This window comes from Colobus angolensis, unplaced genomic scaffold (genome assembly GCF_000951035.1).
Source record: "Colobus angolensis palliatus isolate OR3802 unplaced genomic scaffold, Cang.pa_1.0 Scaffold293, whole genome shotgun sequence".
Taxonomy (NCBI): Eukaryota; Metazoa; Chordata; class Mammalia; order Primates; family Cercopithecidae; genus Colobus; species Colobus angolensis.
This window is the reverse complement of record NW_012116188.1, coordinates 2,566,133-2,579,889: the sequence shown is the minus strand read 5'-3', so window position 1 is coordinate 2,579,889 and position 13,757 is coordinate 2,566,133. Positions and strand designations below refer to the sequence as shown.

General features: G+C 40.7%; 1 protein-coding gene across 1 annotated transcript in view; it reads left to right on the top strand.

Moving 5' to 3' along the window:
- MASTL (microtubule associated serine/threonine kinase-like) overlaps nucleotides 1-13,757 on the top strand; it is a 29,448-nt gene that overhangs the window by 10,422 nt on the left and 5,269 nt on the right. The window contains exons 4-9 of the mRNA XM_011949239.1: nucleotides 463-551; nucleotides 3,145-3,251; nucleotides 3,772-3,922; nucleotides 5,477-5,649; nucleotides 8,193-9,332; nucleotides 11,228-11,369. Of these exons, the coding sequence (XP_011804629.1) occupies nucleotides 463-551; nucleotides 3,145-3,251; nucleotides 3,772-3,922; nucleotides 5,477-5,649; nucleotides 8,193-9,332; nucleotides 11,228-11,369 (1,802 nt within the window). The remainder of the gene's footprint in view (nucleotides 1-462; nucleotides 552-3,144; nucleotides 3,252-3,771; nucleotides 3,923-5,476; nucleotides 5,650-8,192; nucleotides 9,333-11,227; nucleotides 11,370-13,757) is intronic.

Below are 13,757 nucleotides of genomic sequence, written 5' to 3'. Positions count from 1 at the left end.
GCCTCTGTAATCCCAGCTACTTGGGAGGCTGAGGCAGGAGAATGGCGTAAACCCAGGAGGCAGAGCTTGCAGTGAGCTGAGATCTGGCCACTGCACCCCAGCCTGGGTGACAGAGCCAGCCTCCATCTCAAAAAAAAAAAAAAAGAAAAGGTAAATATAAATTTGAACTGGCTTGAGATTGATTTTATCTAATAAGGTTTCTTTATTTTAATGGAATATCTAACCAATGATACCAAAAATAATCTAGTATTAATTTATCTTTTTTGTTGATTCTGATAAACAGTACAAAAGATGTTTTGCTTTTAAGAGATGTTTTCTGTACTTTTCAAAGCCATCAGTGACATCTTTATTTTGGAGGAAATAAACAGGGCTTGCCTCCTTTGTAACTCTTTCTTTCTGGAAATTCTAACATTAAAACTAGCCCTTTTTTGGTTATCTACTATTTGCCTTTTATGTGTGCAGGGACTTGAAACCGGACAATATGCTTATTTCTAATGAGGGTCATATTAAACTGACGGATTTTGGCCTTTCAAAAGTTACTTTGAATAGAGGTAAGAAAAATATCAAGTAAGTACCTTTTTTTTATCCAACAGGCCAGGCACGGTGGCTCATGCCTGTAATCTCAGCACTTTGGGAGGCCGAGGCAGGCAGATCACCTGAGGTCAGGAGTTGGAGACCAGCCTAGCCAACGTGGCAAAACCCCATCTCTACTACAAGTACAAAAATTAGCTCGACGTAGTGGCACATGCCTGTAGTCCCAGCTACTTAGTAGGCTGAGGCAGGAGAATTGCTTGAAACTGGGAGGCGGAGCTTGCAGTGAGCCAAGATCCTGACACTGCACTCTAGCCTGGGGGACAGAGTGAGACTCCATCTCAAAAAAAAAACATACTTTATTCTCTATTAGAAAGGATACATGGATGGGAAAGTATTAATAATGAAAATAACCAGAAATTGGACTTATAAACTCTGGAATTATAACTATTAGTATTTGAAAATATATGCAGATCTACAGTTTTTCATGTGGAAGTACAAAGTTCAACAGTTTGGTAAAATCTGATCTGTGCTGATGTAGGGGTATTTATGGTCTTTCGTTTGTTTGTTTTGAGATGGGGTTTTTGCTCTGTTTCCCAGGCTGGAGTTCAATGGCGTGATCTCGGCTGACTGCAACATCTACCTCCCAGGTTCAAGCAGTTCTCCTGCCTCAGCCTTCTGAGTAGCTGGGATTATATAGGCACCCACCACCACGCCCAGCTAATTTTTTTCTTTTAGTAGAGACGAAGTTTCACCATGTTGGGCAGGCTAGTCTCGAACTCCTGACCTCAGATGGTTCACCTGCCTCAGCCTCCCAAAGTGCTAGGATTACAGGCATGAACTACCGTGCCTGGCCAGGGATATTTATAGTCTATTGATACCAGTTCATGTGATTATTCATATGATTTTCCACTAGGGATATTTCATAATATGCAGTATATTTACCACATTACTTTTCTAAAATCAACATTTTTTAATTGTGATTTCAAAGAATTCTGACTTTGAAATCTTATTTTGAAATATGATTCTAAAGATTTCAGATAAGCTATTGGAAAATATCACAAAGGACAAAAAATTTGCATTAAGATAAAATTGTTGATAAATTTAAGTCACTTTGTATATCATAAGGGTCTAATTTTAATAAAACTGTTTTTATAAAATATCCTATATGTGTATTATTATTATTCTTATCACTTCATCAATGTGAGGCATAAATGAAATTTGTTGTTAAAACTTTCAGTATACTTTCATTTATTTATTTTTTTATTATTATTTTTTTGAGATGGAATCTCACTCTGTTGCCCGGGCTGGAGTGCTAGAGTACAGTGGCACGATCTCGGCTCACTGCAAGCTCTGCCTCCTGAGATCACGCCATTCTCCTGCCTCAGCCTCCTGAGTAGCTGGGACTACAGGGACCCGCCACCATGCCTGGCTAATTTTTTGATTTTTAGTAGAGATGGGATTTCACTGTGTTAGCCAGGATGGTCTCGATCTTCTGACCTCATGATCCACCCTCCCCAGCCTCCCAAAGTGTTGGGATTACAGGCGTGAGCTACCGCACCTGGCCTATTCATTCGTTAATTTATTTATTTTGAGACAGAGTCTTGCTCTATCACCCAGGCTGGAGGACAGTGGCGTGATCTTGGCTCACTACAACCTTTGCCTCCCAGGCTCAAGCGATTCTCATGCCTCAGCCTTCCGAGTAGTTAGGACTACAGGCATGAGCCACCACACCCAGCCAATTTTAAAAAGTCCTGTATCATATAAGAACATTAGAGTTCTTGGATTATTTTTTATTTGTTTGTTTAAGAGACAGGGTCTCACTGTATTACCCAAGCTGGAGTGCAGTGATGTGATCATAGCTCACTATAGCCTCGAACTCCTGGCAAAAGCAGTTCTTCCACCTCAGCCTCCCCAGTACCTGGGGCTACACAGGTGCTTGCTGTAATACCCAGCTAGTTTTTAAATTGTAGAGATAGGTCTCACTCTATCACTCTATCTTGTTGCCCAAGCTGGTTATATCTAAGTGGAATAGTACAGTATTACGTGTCATTGTTGAATTCTTTTAAAATACTATGCACTGAAAACATGCTAACAATCTGGGTCAGTTTCTATCTTGACCTAGGCTTAAATATATTAGCTAACATGAGGGGCCCAAAATTAATATTGATTCCATACTATCTCCTTATTTATTTATTTAGTTTTTGAGATAGAGTTTTGCTCTGTTGCCCTGGTTGGAGTGCAGTAGCGCGATCTCGGCTCACTGCAACCTCCGCCTCCCGGGTTCAAGTGATTCTCCTGCCTCAGCTTCCCGAGTAGCTGAGATTACAGGCGCCCACTACTACGACCAGCTAATTTTTGTATTTTTAGTAGAGACAGGGTTTCACCATGTTGGCCAGGCTGGTCTCGAACGCCTGACCTCAAGTGATCCGTCTGCCTCAGCCTCCCAAGGTGCTGGCATAACAGGCGTGAGCCACCGTGCCCGGCCACCATCTCCTTTTTTAACATTTGGTTTACAAAAAATTTATCATTGCCGTATACATAACATTCATTTTTAGTCAATGGAAGGTAAAGGTTTTTAATTAATTTATATATTTTTCTTTGCATGTATAGATATTAATATGATGGATATCCTTACAACACCATCAATGGCGAAACCTAGACACGATTATTCAAGAACCCCAGGACAAGTGTTATCGCTCATCAGCTCGTTGGGATTTGTACGTACTTGAAAAGAAAATTTGAACATGACATGCCCTTTCATGATCAGCACTTAAAATTTAAAATTGCCTTTAAAAAAAAATATCAAGGCCGGGCGTGGTGGCTCATGCCTATAATCCCAGCACTTTGGGAGGCCGAGGTGGGCAGATCACAAGGTCAGGAGATCGAGACCATCCTGGGTAACACGGTGAAACCCCATCTCTACTAAAAATACAAAAAAATTAGCCAGGCGTGGTTGCGGACGCCTGTAGTCCCAAGCTAAGTCGGGAGGCTGAGGCAGGAGAATGGCGTGAACCCGGGAGGCAGAGCTTGCAGTGAGCCAAGATGGGGCTACTGCACTCCAGCCTGGGCGAGAGTGTGAGACTCCGTCTCAAAAAAATAAAAAGATCAAAATAGATTTAAGTATCAAGCAATTGGATTTACTTTAGCAGCGTGTCTACTTAGGTGGTATAATAGTCTATATGCTTAGGTGGTGTTTTGGGGAAGGTAAACCTGTTTTTATTTTTCTCTTTTTAATAGAACACACCAATTGCAGAAAAAAATCACGACTCTGCAAACATCCTTTCAGCCTGTCTATCTGAAACATCACAGCTTTCTGAAGGACTCATATGCCCTATGTCTATAGATCAAAAGGACACTACTTCTTATTCTAGCAAGTTACTAAAATCATGTGAGTATAAAAGAAAAGGTAGGTCAGGCATGGAGGCTTACACCTATAATGCTAGCTCATTGGGAGGCTGAGGCAGGATTTCTTTCTTTTTGAGATGGAGTCTCACTCTGTCACCCAGGCTGGAGTGTAGTGGCGTGATCTCGGCAGCTCACTGCAAGCCAAGAGTTCAAGACCAGCCTGGGCAACAGACTTCATCTCTACAAAAATTAGCCGGGCGTGTTGGCGCACACTTGTGGTCCCAGCTACATTGGGGGCTGAGGCAGGAGGATCACTTGAGCCCAGGAGGTTGAGGCTGCAGTGAGTGATAATAGCACCATTGCACTCCACCCTTGGTGACAGCACGATACCCTGCCTTAAAAAAACAAAAAACTGTTCCAAAATTCAAAACATTTTGAGTACCAACATGACACCCAGCACTTTGGGAGACCAAGGCGGGCAGATCACTTAAGGTCAGGAGTTCGCAACCAGCCTGGCCAACATGGTAAAACCCTGTCTTTACTAAAAATACAAAAATTAGCTGGTCATGGTGGTGGGCACCTGTAATCCCAGCTACTCAGGAGGCTGAGGCAGGAGAATCACTTGAACACAGGAGGCGGAGGTTGCAGTGAGCTGAGATCGTGCCACTGTACCCCAGCCTGGGTGACAGTGAGACTGTCTCAAAACCAACAAACAAGCAAGCAATTTACCATTATTTGTTTGCTTTATCCAGTAGTGTTTTTAAAAAATCCCTTATAAGTGTGTATAATTTACATTTGTAAGCGCATAAACCTCAGTGCTACAATAAATACAAGTTGAATTAAATACAAGTGTTAAATACAAGTTGAACTGAGTAAATTTAGTCATATTCTAATCTTATAGCACATCTGGATATACCACATCAATAATGTTCCTTTGTCAGGAATGGGTTCAAATTGGATGATAGATACTCCAAATTGATTTGCTCCTAGTTATACATTAATTTGGTGGCTCACATCTGTAATCACAGCACTTTGGGAGGCTGAGGCGAGAGGATCACTTGAACCCAGGAGTTTGAGACCAGCCTGGGCAATATAGTGAGACTGCCATCTCTAAAAAAATTTAAACGGGCGTTAGCCAGATTTGGTGGTCCTTACCACTCAGGAGGCTGAGATGAGACTATTGCTTGAGCCCAGGAGGTCAAGGCTGCAGTGAGAGTAGTCATACCACTGCACTCTAGCCTGGATGACAGAGGGAGATCCTGCCGTGAATCAGTCAATAAATCCACCATTCCCTTGTTCTTATTCTTTACTGTATGAATGTTAAGGGGATTTTGTTTGGTTCTAACTTTCACAGCAGTACTTATATCTAAACATAGTGAAATATGTTTAGATACATTAATAGTATGTGTATCTAAACATAACGGGAAGCATGCCAGCTGTTCTTTTGGACTAGATAGTGTTTACAAAGAAATAGTTCTGATACGTAATTCTTACTATGTAATTCTTAATACTTTGCTTAATTATATGTAAAGATTCAGGTTCAGTAAGGAACTAAGAAAGCTGTAACATAGAATTCAATATTGTCTCTTCTCTGTAGGTCTTGAAACAGTTGCCTCCAACCCGGGAATGCCTGTGAAGTGTCTGACTTCTAATCTACTCCAGTCTAGGAAAAGGCTGGCCACATCCAGTGCCAGTAGTCAATCCCACACCTTCATATCCAGTGTGGAATCAGAATGCCACAGCAGTCCCAAATGGGAAAAAGATTGCCAGGTTTGAGGGACATTTATCTTAATGAAAACCAATTATGTATGTCAAATGAATGATAGAAACATACCTTTTCATATAAATTCCATAAAGAAATGAAATTGTTACATGAATGGCAGTCATGGTATTAATCAGAAATTCATTTTCCTGCACACTCTGTCAAATTCTTTTGAAATATTTCATGTCTCATTCAATTGTGACACTGTTCTTGCTTGATTATATAATGAGATCCTTGCAGTGAATTGATAGTAAATGCCTGGCTTCTGTATGACTAGGTGGACCTCACTTGTTTTTAAAAGTCCTTTCCATGATACAGACATTGGCTTGTTGGTTTTGTTTTATTTTGTTTTTAACCTATATAATTTTAAAACTCATACTACCTCCTTCTATACTATTTCCTACCAGTTTCTTGTTTAATGGAATGGTAACTCTTCTGGATCAGAGATAACTTTTAGACCAGAAAGGTAATGTGGGTGTGCCCTTAAAGTGTCTATTCTGAGGCTATTGCTTGCCAAATGAATGGATTTACTTAAAGTTACTTTACTTAACTTATATATTGTTTTTGCCTTTTTAAACAGTTATTAGAGCTAATAGATATTAAAGGTGATAGGAACTAAAATTTAAAATCATAATAAGGTTTCCTTCATAGAATACTGATAAAATAATGATAGATTAGGATAACACTAATATCCAAAGAATAAACCTTATATTTGTTAAGATAATTTTGATTCTATTTGCTGCTTATTCTCAGCAATATAATTTTATTATTATTGGATATTTGTATTTTATAAGCAAGATCAAATTAACTTTTAACTAAGCCAGAATTTCTTAATCTTTTTTCCTTCTCTTGTTATAAAGTAAGGTAGTATATTCTGCAAGATAAACAGATTTCCATTCCTAGTTCTTTATTGCACTCCTTTCCTATTGAAGAAAACATATTGTTTACTATTTCAAATTATACACGGCTTTACCATCTTCCTCCCACTTCTGCATCCCTGAGGGATGCAACGGTGGGATTATAGTGGTGCTTCTCAAGTTATGATCAGAGGAATGATAAGGCACCCTCTGAAAAACCTTATACTGATCCCCACATGCATCATTTTCTGTGCTTGCAGATCAGTGAGATATCATTCAAGAATATCCTTTTTTAGGCCAGACGCGGTGGCTCATGCCTGTAATCCCAGCACTTTGGGAGGCCAAGGCGGGTATATCACCTAGGTCAGGAGTTTGTGACCAGCCTGGCCAACATGGCAAAACCCCGTCTCTACTAAAAATACAAATATCACCTGGGCGTGGTGGCAGGCACCTGTAATCCCAGCTACTCAGGAGGCTGAGGCAAGAGAATTGCTTGAACCCAGGAGGCAGAGGTTGCAGTGAGCGGAGGTCATGACTCCAGACTGGGCAACAAGAGCAAAACTCCATCTTCAAAAAAAAAAAAATTCCTTTTTGCTTGTGACTAAGTGCTCATTATTATTACTAAGTTAATGATAGTTAATAAAGTTTACTATTTATACATCAAAAATAAGCACTATTAGAGTTTACTTAAGACTCAACTCTACTTGACTAATCTTGTAAAAATCTTGATCACCAAGCACCAATTTGCAATATTATGTATAAAGCTAAGTACCCACAGATAGTTGGAATTTAGAAAAAAACATATCATTATTAATGCATTATCAGTTCATCTTGACAATGGATTTTAATTTCTGCTCTTTGGGGTTTGTAATTATTAATTACCATTAATGTCAGTTCATCCTTAGCTTGGTTTTTTAATACTTATATGAAGTGATATATAGTTACATTAACAATATTTTAGGTCTATAATTTTTCATTGACTAAATTTCGAGCCCTGTGTATTTTGCAGTTCAAAACAGAATCATCCAGACCAGGTGTGGTAGCTTAGGCCTATAATCCCAGCACTTTGGGAGGCCTAGGCAGGTGGATCACCTGAAGTCATGAGTTTGAGACTAGCCTGGCCAACATAGTGAAACTCCATCTCCATTTAAAAAAAAAAAAAAAAGCAAAAATTAGCCGGGCGTGGTGGTGTGCCTCTGTAATCCCAGCTACTTGGGAGGCTGAGGTGGGAGAATTGCTTGAACCCAGGAGGCGGAGGCTGCAGTGAGCTGAGATCGCACCACTGCACTTCAGCCTGGGTGACAGAGCAAGACACTGTTTCAAAAAAAAAAACAGAATCATCCATATACCTATTGCAAAATAGGTATGTACATAATGCAGCCTTACCCCCAAGTATGCCTGAATATGTTGCCTGTTAATTTGTCCTGTTTAAGTAACCTGTGATATACTATCAAAATAAGTATTATAGAATAATTTATTTAAATTTTAGACCATTTCAGTCAGAATAATGTATGTATGCTTATAATTGTTTATATTGCTTTTTAATTCTCTGTTGTTTATTTTTTCCATTCGAAAGTGGGAACAGGTAGCATAATAGTTTATAGGGTCGTTTATCCTACCTTAGTGGACCATAGTTAAAAGGTCAAAGAATATCAGCTTTATATAACTAAAACAAATATTTTTTTCCCTCTTAGGAAAATGACGAAGCATTGGGCCCAACAATGATGAGTTGGAATACAGTTGAAAAGTTATGCGCAAAATCTCCAAATGCCATTGAGACAAAGGGTTTCAATAAAAAGGATCTTGAGTTAGCTCTTTCTCCCATTCATAACAGCAGTGCCCTTCCCACCACTGGACGCTCTTGTGTAAACCTTGCTAAAAATTGCTTATCTGGGGAAGTTTCTTGGGAAGCAGTAGAACTGGATGTAAATAATATAAATATGGACACTGACACAAGACAGTCAGGTTTCCATCAGTCACATCAGTGGGCTGTGGATTCTGGTGGGATATCTGAAGAGCACCTTGGGAAAAGAAGTTTAAAAAGAAATTTTGATTTGGTTGACTCCAGTCCTTGTAAAAAAATCATACAGAATAAAAAAACTTGTGTAGACTATAAGCATAATGAAATGATAGATTGTTATACAAATCAAAATACAGGCTTAACAGTTGAAGTTCAGGACCTGAAGCTATCAGTGCACAAAAGTCAACAAAATGACTGTGCTAATAAGGAGAACATTGTCAATTCTTTTACTGATAAACAACAAACACCAGAAAAATTACCAATACCAATGATAGCAAAAAACCTTATGTGTGAACTGGATGAAGATTGTGAAAAGAATAGTAAGAGGGACTACTTAAGTTCTAGTTTTCTATGTTCTGATGATGATAGAGCTTCTAAAAATATTTCTATGAATTCTGATTCATCTTTTCCTGGAATTTCTATAATGGAAAGTCCATTAGAAAGTCAGCCCTTAAATCCAGATAGAAGCATGAAAGAATCCTCTTTTGAAGAATCAAATATTGAAGATCCACTTATTGTATCACTAGATTGCCAAGAAAAGACCTCACCAAAAGGTGACGAGAACCCTGCTGTACAAGAGAGTAACCAAAAAATGTTAGCTCCTCCTTTGGAGGTGCTGAAAATGTTAGCCTCTAAAAGAAATGCTGTAGCTTTTCGAAGTTTTAACAGTCATATGAATGCATCCAATAACTCAGAACCATCCAAAATGAACACGACTTCTTTAGATGCAATGGATATTTCGTGTGCCTACAGTGGTTCATATCCCATGGCTGTAACCCCTACTCAAAAAAGAAGATCCTGTATGCCATATCAGGTATATTTATAACTTTCTAACACTTTGTTTTTTGGATTTTAGAAAAACTATGAAGACAGACATTTGCCTCTAAGCTAGACTATGCAGTATTAATCACATAGTTTTGTTCTTGTTGAGAATCTTTGGGCTGTTGTAAGTTTTTACCTAGAAAGGTAAAGCTGGTAGAAATCATGTTTATTATTTTTAGTTGTAATGCCTCCTTCCGTTTGTGTAGTTTTATGTACTTTCCTAAGAAAATACAATCACATATTTTCACTTGATCCCTACAGTACTATGAGATGCAAAATTATTATTATTATTATTATTATCATCATCATTTTTGAGACAGAGTCTCGTTCTTTTGCCCAGGCTGGAGTGCAGTAGTGTGATCTTGGCTCATTGCAGACTTCACTCCCCAGGTTCAAGCGATTCTCCTGCCTCAGCCTAATCCCGAGTAGCTGGAATTACAGGGGCCTACCACCACACCTGGCTAATTTTTGTATTTATAATAGAGACGGCATTTCACCGTGCTGCCCAGGCTGATCTCAAACTCCTGACCTCAAGCAATCCGTCCACCTCGGCCTCCCAAAGTGCTGAGATTACATGTGTGAGCCACCGCACCCAGCCAGAGATACAAAATTAAAGTCTACTCTACCTTACTGCCTTCCAAGGACATATTTAGATGATCTCTTTTCTTAACAATAAAAGTTGAAAAATATACATTTCTTTTTTTTTTTTTTGAGACAGAATCTTGCTCTGTCACCAGGCTGGAGTGTAGTGGCGTGATCTTGGCTCACTGCAACCTCCTGTCTCTAATCCTGACCTTCTCTAGGCAGCAGACACACAGCCAATCTGGCTATTCAGTATTCTACTGGTCTTTCAAATGTTGGGTATCAAAAGTGGACTTGGGGGGCCTGGTGCTGTGGCACATGGCTGTAATCCCAGCACTTTGGGAGGCCAAGGTGGGTGGATCACTTCAGGTCAGGAGTTCAAGACCAGCCTGACCAACATGGAGAAACCCCATCTCTACTAAAAATACAAAATTAGACAGGCATGGTGGTGCATGCCTGTAATCCTAGCTACTCGGGAGGCTGAGGCAGGAAAATCCCTTGAACCCAGGAGGCGGAAGTTGTGGTAAGCCAAGATCGCACCATTGCACTCCAGCCTGGACAACAAGAGCAAAACTCTCTCAAAAAATTTTAAATGCTATTTAGTACAAGAGGTTATATGTAGTTCTGTCTTACGTGTTGTCTTAATCATTTGTCAGCCATAGCCTTCCTCAGTGGCTTTTTTTTTTTTTTTTGTGAGACGGAGTCTCGCTCTGTCGCCCAGGCTGGAGTGCAGTGGCATGATCTCAGCTCACTGCAACCTCCGCCCCTCCAGGTGTAAGCAGTTGTCTGCCTCAGCCTCCTAAGTAGCTGGGATTACCGGTGCCCGCCACCATGCTCAGCTAATTTTTTGTATTTTTAGTAGAGACAGGGTTTCACCATCTTGGCCAGGCTGGTCTTGAACTCCTGACCTCATGATCCACCTGCCTCGACCTCCCAAAGTGCTGGAATTAAAGGCGTGAGCCACTGCGCCCGGCCTCAGTGACTCTTCTTAAGCTTGTATTATCCATGCTATCAGTCTTCTTGCGTATTTTTTCACTGAACGTTTTTCTTGCAGACTTTTTTATTGTTTCTTATCCAGATCCTATTGGAATAATCAATGTTATCTAAGCTTTTGAACTTCACTAGATAAAAGGACGTTTTAATAATTATAACTAATGCATTCATTTTCAAAACTTACCAAAATTGACTACATCTTTTACGCTTAGAGCCTATAAGCTAGTTATTTGGCTTGTGTGTTTCACCGTTTCCTATTCAGTGTAAAAGGAATTAAGATATTTGTTATCTCTTAAACGTTTTTTGAATTAGCAGACCCCAAATCAGATCAAGTCGGGAACTCCGTACCGAACTCCGAAGAGTGTGAGAAGAGGGGCAGCCCCCGTTGATGATGGGCGAATTCTAGGAACCCCAGACTACCTTGCACCTGAGCTGTTACTAGGCAGGGCCCATGGTAAGGCTTGCATGTCTTGAGTTTTTGAAGTGTTATCTGTCACTACACTATCTTTCAAGGTTAAATTTTTAAAAATTTCTTCAGTACTTACATTACCTAAAGTAAAAGAAAATGAGCTCATCCAGTACTCTCATATTTATATGGCATTTATCATAGGAAAATAAAATAGCAGTAGCCATGGCTATCCTACTCTCTGAATGTAAAAGACCAGACGATAGAGTACATGCAGTCATTTGTCCTTTGCCTTCTGGTTCAGTCTCAATGTTCCAGAAAAGCCACACCTGCCACCCTTGATACTATCTTACCTCTTTTTTTTGTTTGTTTTTGTTTTTGTTTTTATTTTTGAGACAGAGTTTCTCTTTTGTCACCCAGGCTGGAGTGCAATGGCGCAATCTCGGCTCACTGCAATCTCTGCCTCCCAAGTTCAGGTGATTCTCTGGCCTCAGCCTCCTGAGTAGGTGGGATTTTATAGTTGTCCACCACCATGCCCCGCTAATTTTTGTATTTTCAGTAGAGACAGTTTCGCCACGTTGGCCAGACTAATCTCGAACCCCTGGCCTCAGGTGATCCGCCTGCCTTGGCCTCCCAAAGTGCTGGGATTACAGGCATGAGCCACCGCACCCTGCCTATCTTACCTCTTAATGTTTCTTCAGGTTGGATGGAGTTTAGGCTCGGTACTACAATGTTGGGTCTAAATTTCTGTTCTAAATAGGCTTCTGCAGAAGCCTATTCCTGTTTAGAACTTATTCTCACTTATATCCTTACCAGAAGAGTCAAGCCAGAAATGAACCATCATCCTTCAAAACAGAACATAAGAATAAAAAGATGGGGCCGGGCACGGTGGCTCACGCCTGTAATCCTAGCACGTTGGGAGTCTGAGGCAGGTGGATCCCTTGAGGCCAGGAGTTCAAGACCAAGCTGGCCAACATGGTGAAACCTCATCTCTACTAAAAACACAACAACTAGCTGGGCATGGTGGTGCATGCCTGTAATCCCAGCTATTTGGGAGGCTGAGGCATGAGAATTGTTTGAACCTGGGAGGCCGATGTTGCAGTGAGCCAAGATTGCGCCACTACACTCCAGCCTGGGTGACAAAGCAAGACTCTGTCTCAAAAAAAAAAAAAAAAGAATAAAAAGATGACATTTGCACCTATATTCTTTTCTTCCCTTTCTCTCTTTGAAAATGGTTCCCTTCCTACATTCTGAAATGAACTGTATTCATTTTCCTAGGGATGCTGTAGCACAAACTGGGTGTCTCAAACCAATAAAAATTCACTGTTTCATAGTTCTGGAAGCTAGAGGTCCAAAATCAGGTGTCCACAGGGCTATCCTCCCCCTGAAACCTGTAGGGAAATCCTTCTCTGCCTCTCTTCCTGGCTTCTGGTGGTTCGTTGGCAATCCTCAGTGTTCCTTGACTTGAAGACGCCTCATTCCAGTTCTCCCTCTTTCTGTGATGGTGTTCTCCTTGTGTCTCTATCATCACAGGGCTGGCTTCTTAGAAGGATGCCAGTCATTAGGGGCCCATCTTACTCCAGTATGACCTCATCTTAACCTAGTTAAGATGTTAACTAGTTAATCATATTTGCAAAAACCCATTTCCAAATAAGGTCATTCTTAGGTACTGGGGGTTAGGACTTCAATATACCTTTTTTGGGAGGGACACAGTTCAGCCCATTACATGAAACCCTTCTACATGTTGATGTTACTTCCCTTTTCTTTGAGCTCTTTTCATGATCATCTGTTTCATCCTCCCCACCCCACCTCTCACAGCCTTTCTTCTGTTTTTATTTCCTTACTGACTTTTCTCCTCAGCCTGAAAAGAAGTTTCCACCCTTGTCTTCCCCTCATTGCCTAACTTCTCAAAGGTTTCCTCTTTCTTTGATTATCTTGCTCTGGCAATTTGATCATCATCTCACTATTTAACTGAAAATTATTTTATTTATTATTTATTTATTTAGAGATGGAGTTTCGCTCTTGTTGCCCAGGCTGGAGTGCAATGGCACGATCTCAGCTCACCACAGCCTCCGTCTCCCAGATTCAAGTGATTCTCCTGCCTCAGCCTCCGGAGTAGCTGGGATTATAGGCATGCGCCACCACCATGCCCGGCTAATTTTGTATTTTTAGTAGAGATAGGGTTTCTCCATGTAGGTCAGGCCAGTCTCAAACTCCTGACCTCAGGTGATCCTCCTGCCTCAGCCTTCCAAAGTGCTGGGACTACAGGCGTGAGCCACCATGCCCTGCCTAACTGAAACTTCTTTTTTTTTTTTTTTTTTTTTTTTTTGAGGCAGGGTCTCGCTCTGTCGCCCGGGCTGGAGTGCAGTGGCCGGATCTCAGCTCACTGCAAGCTCCATCTCCCGGGTTCACGCCATTCTCCTGCCTCAGCCTCCC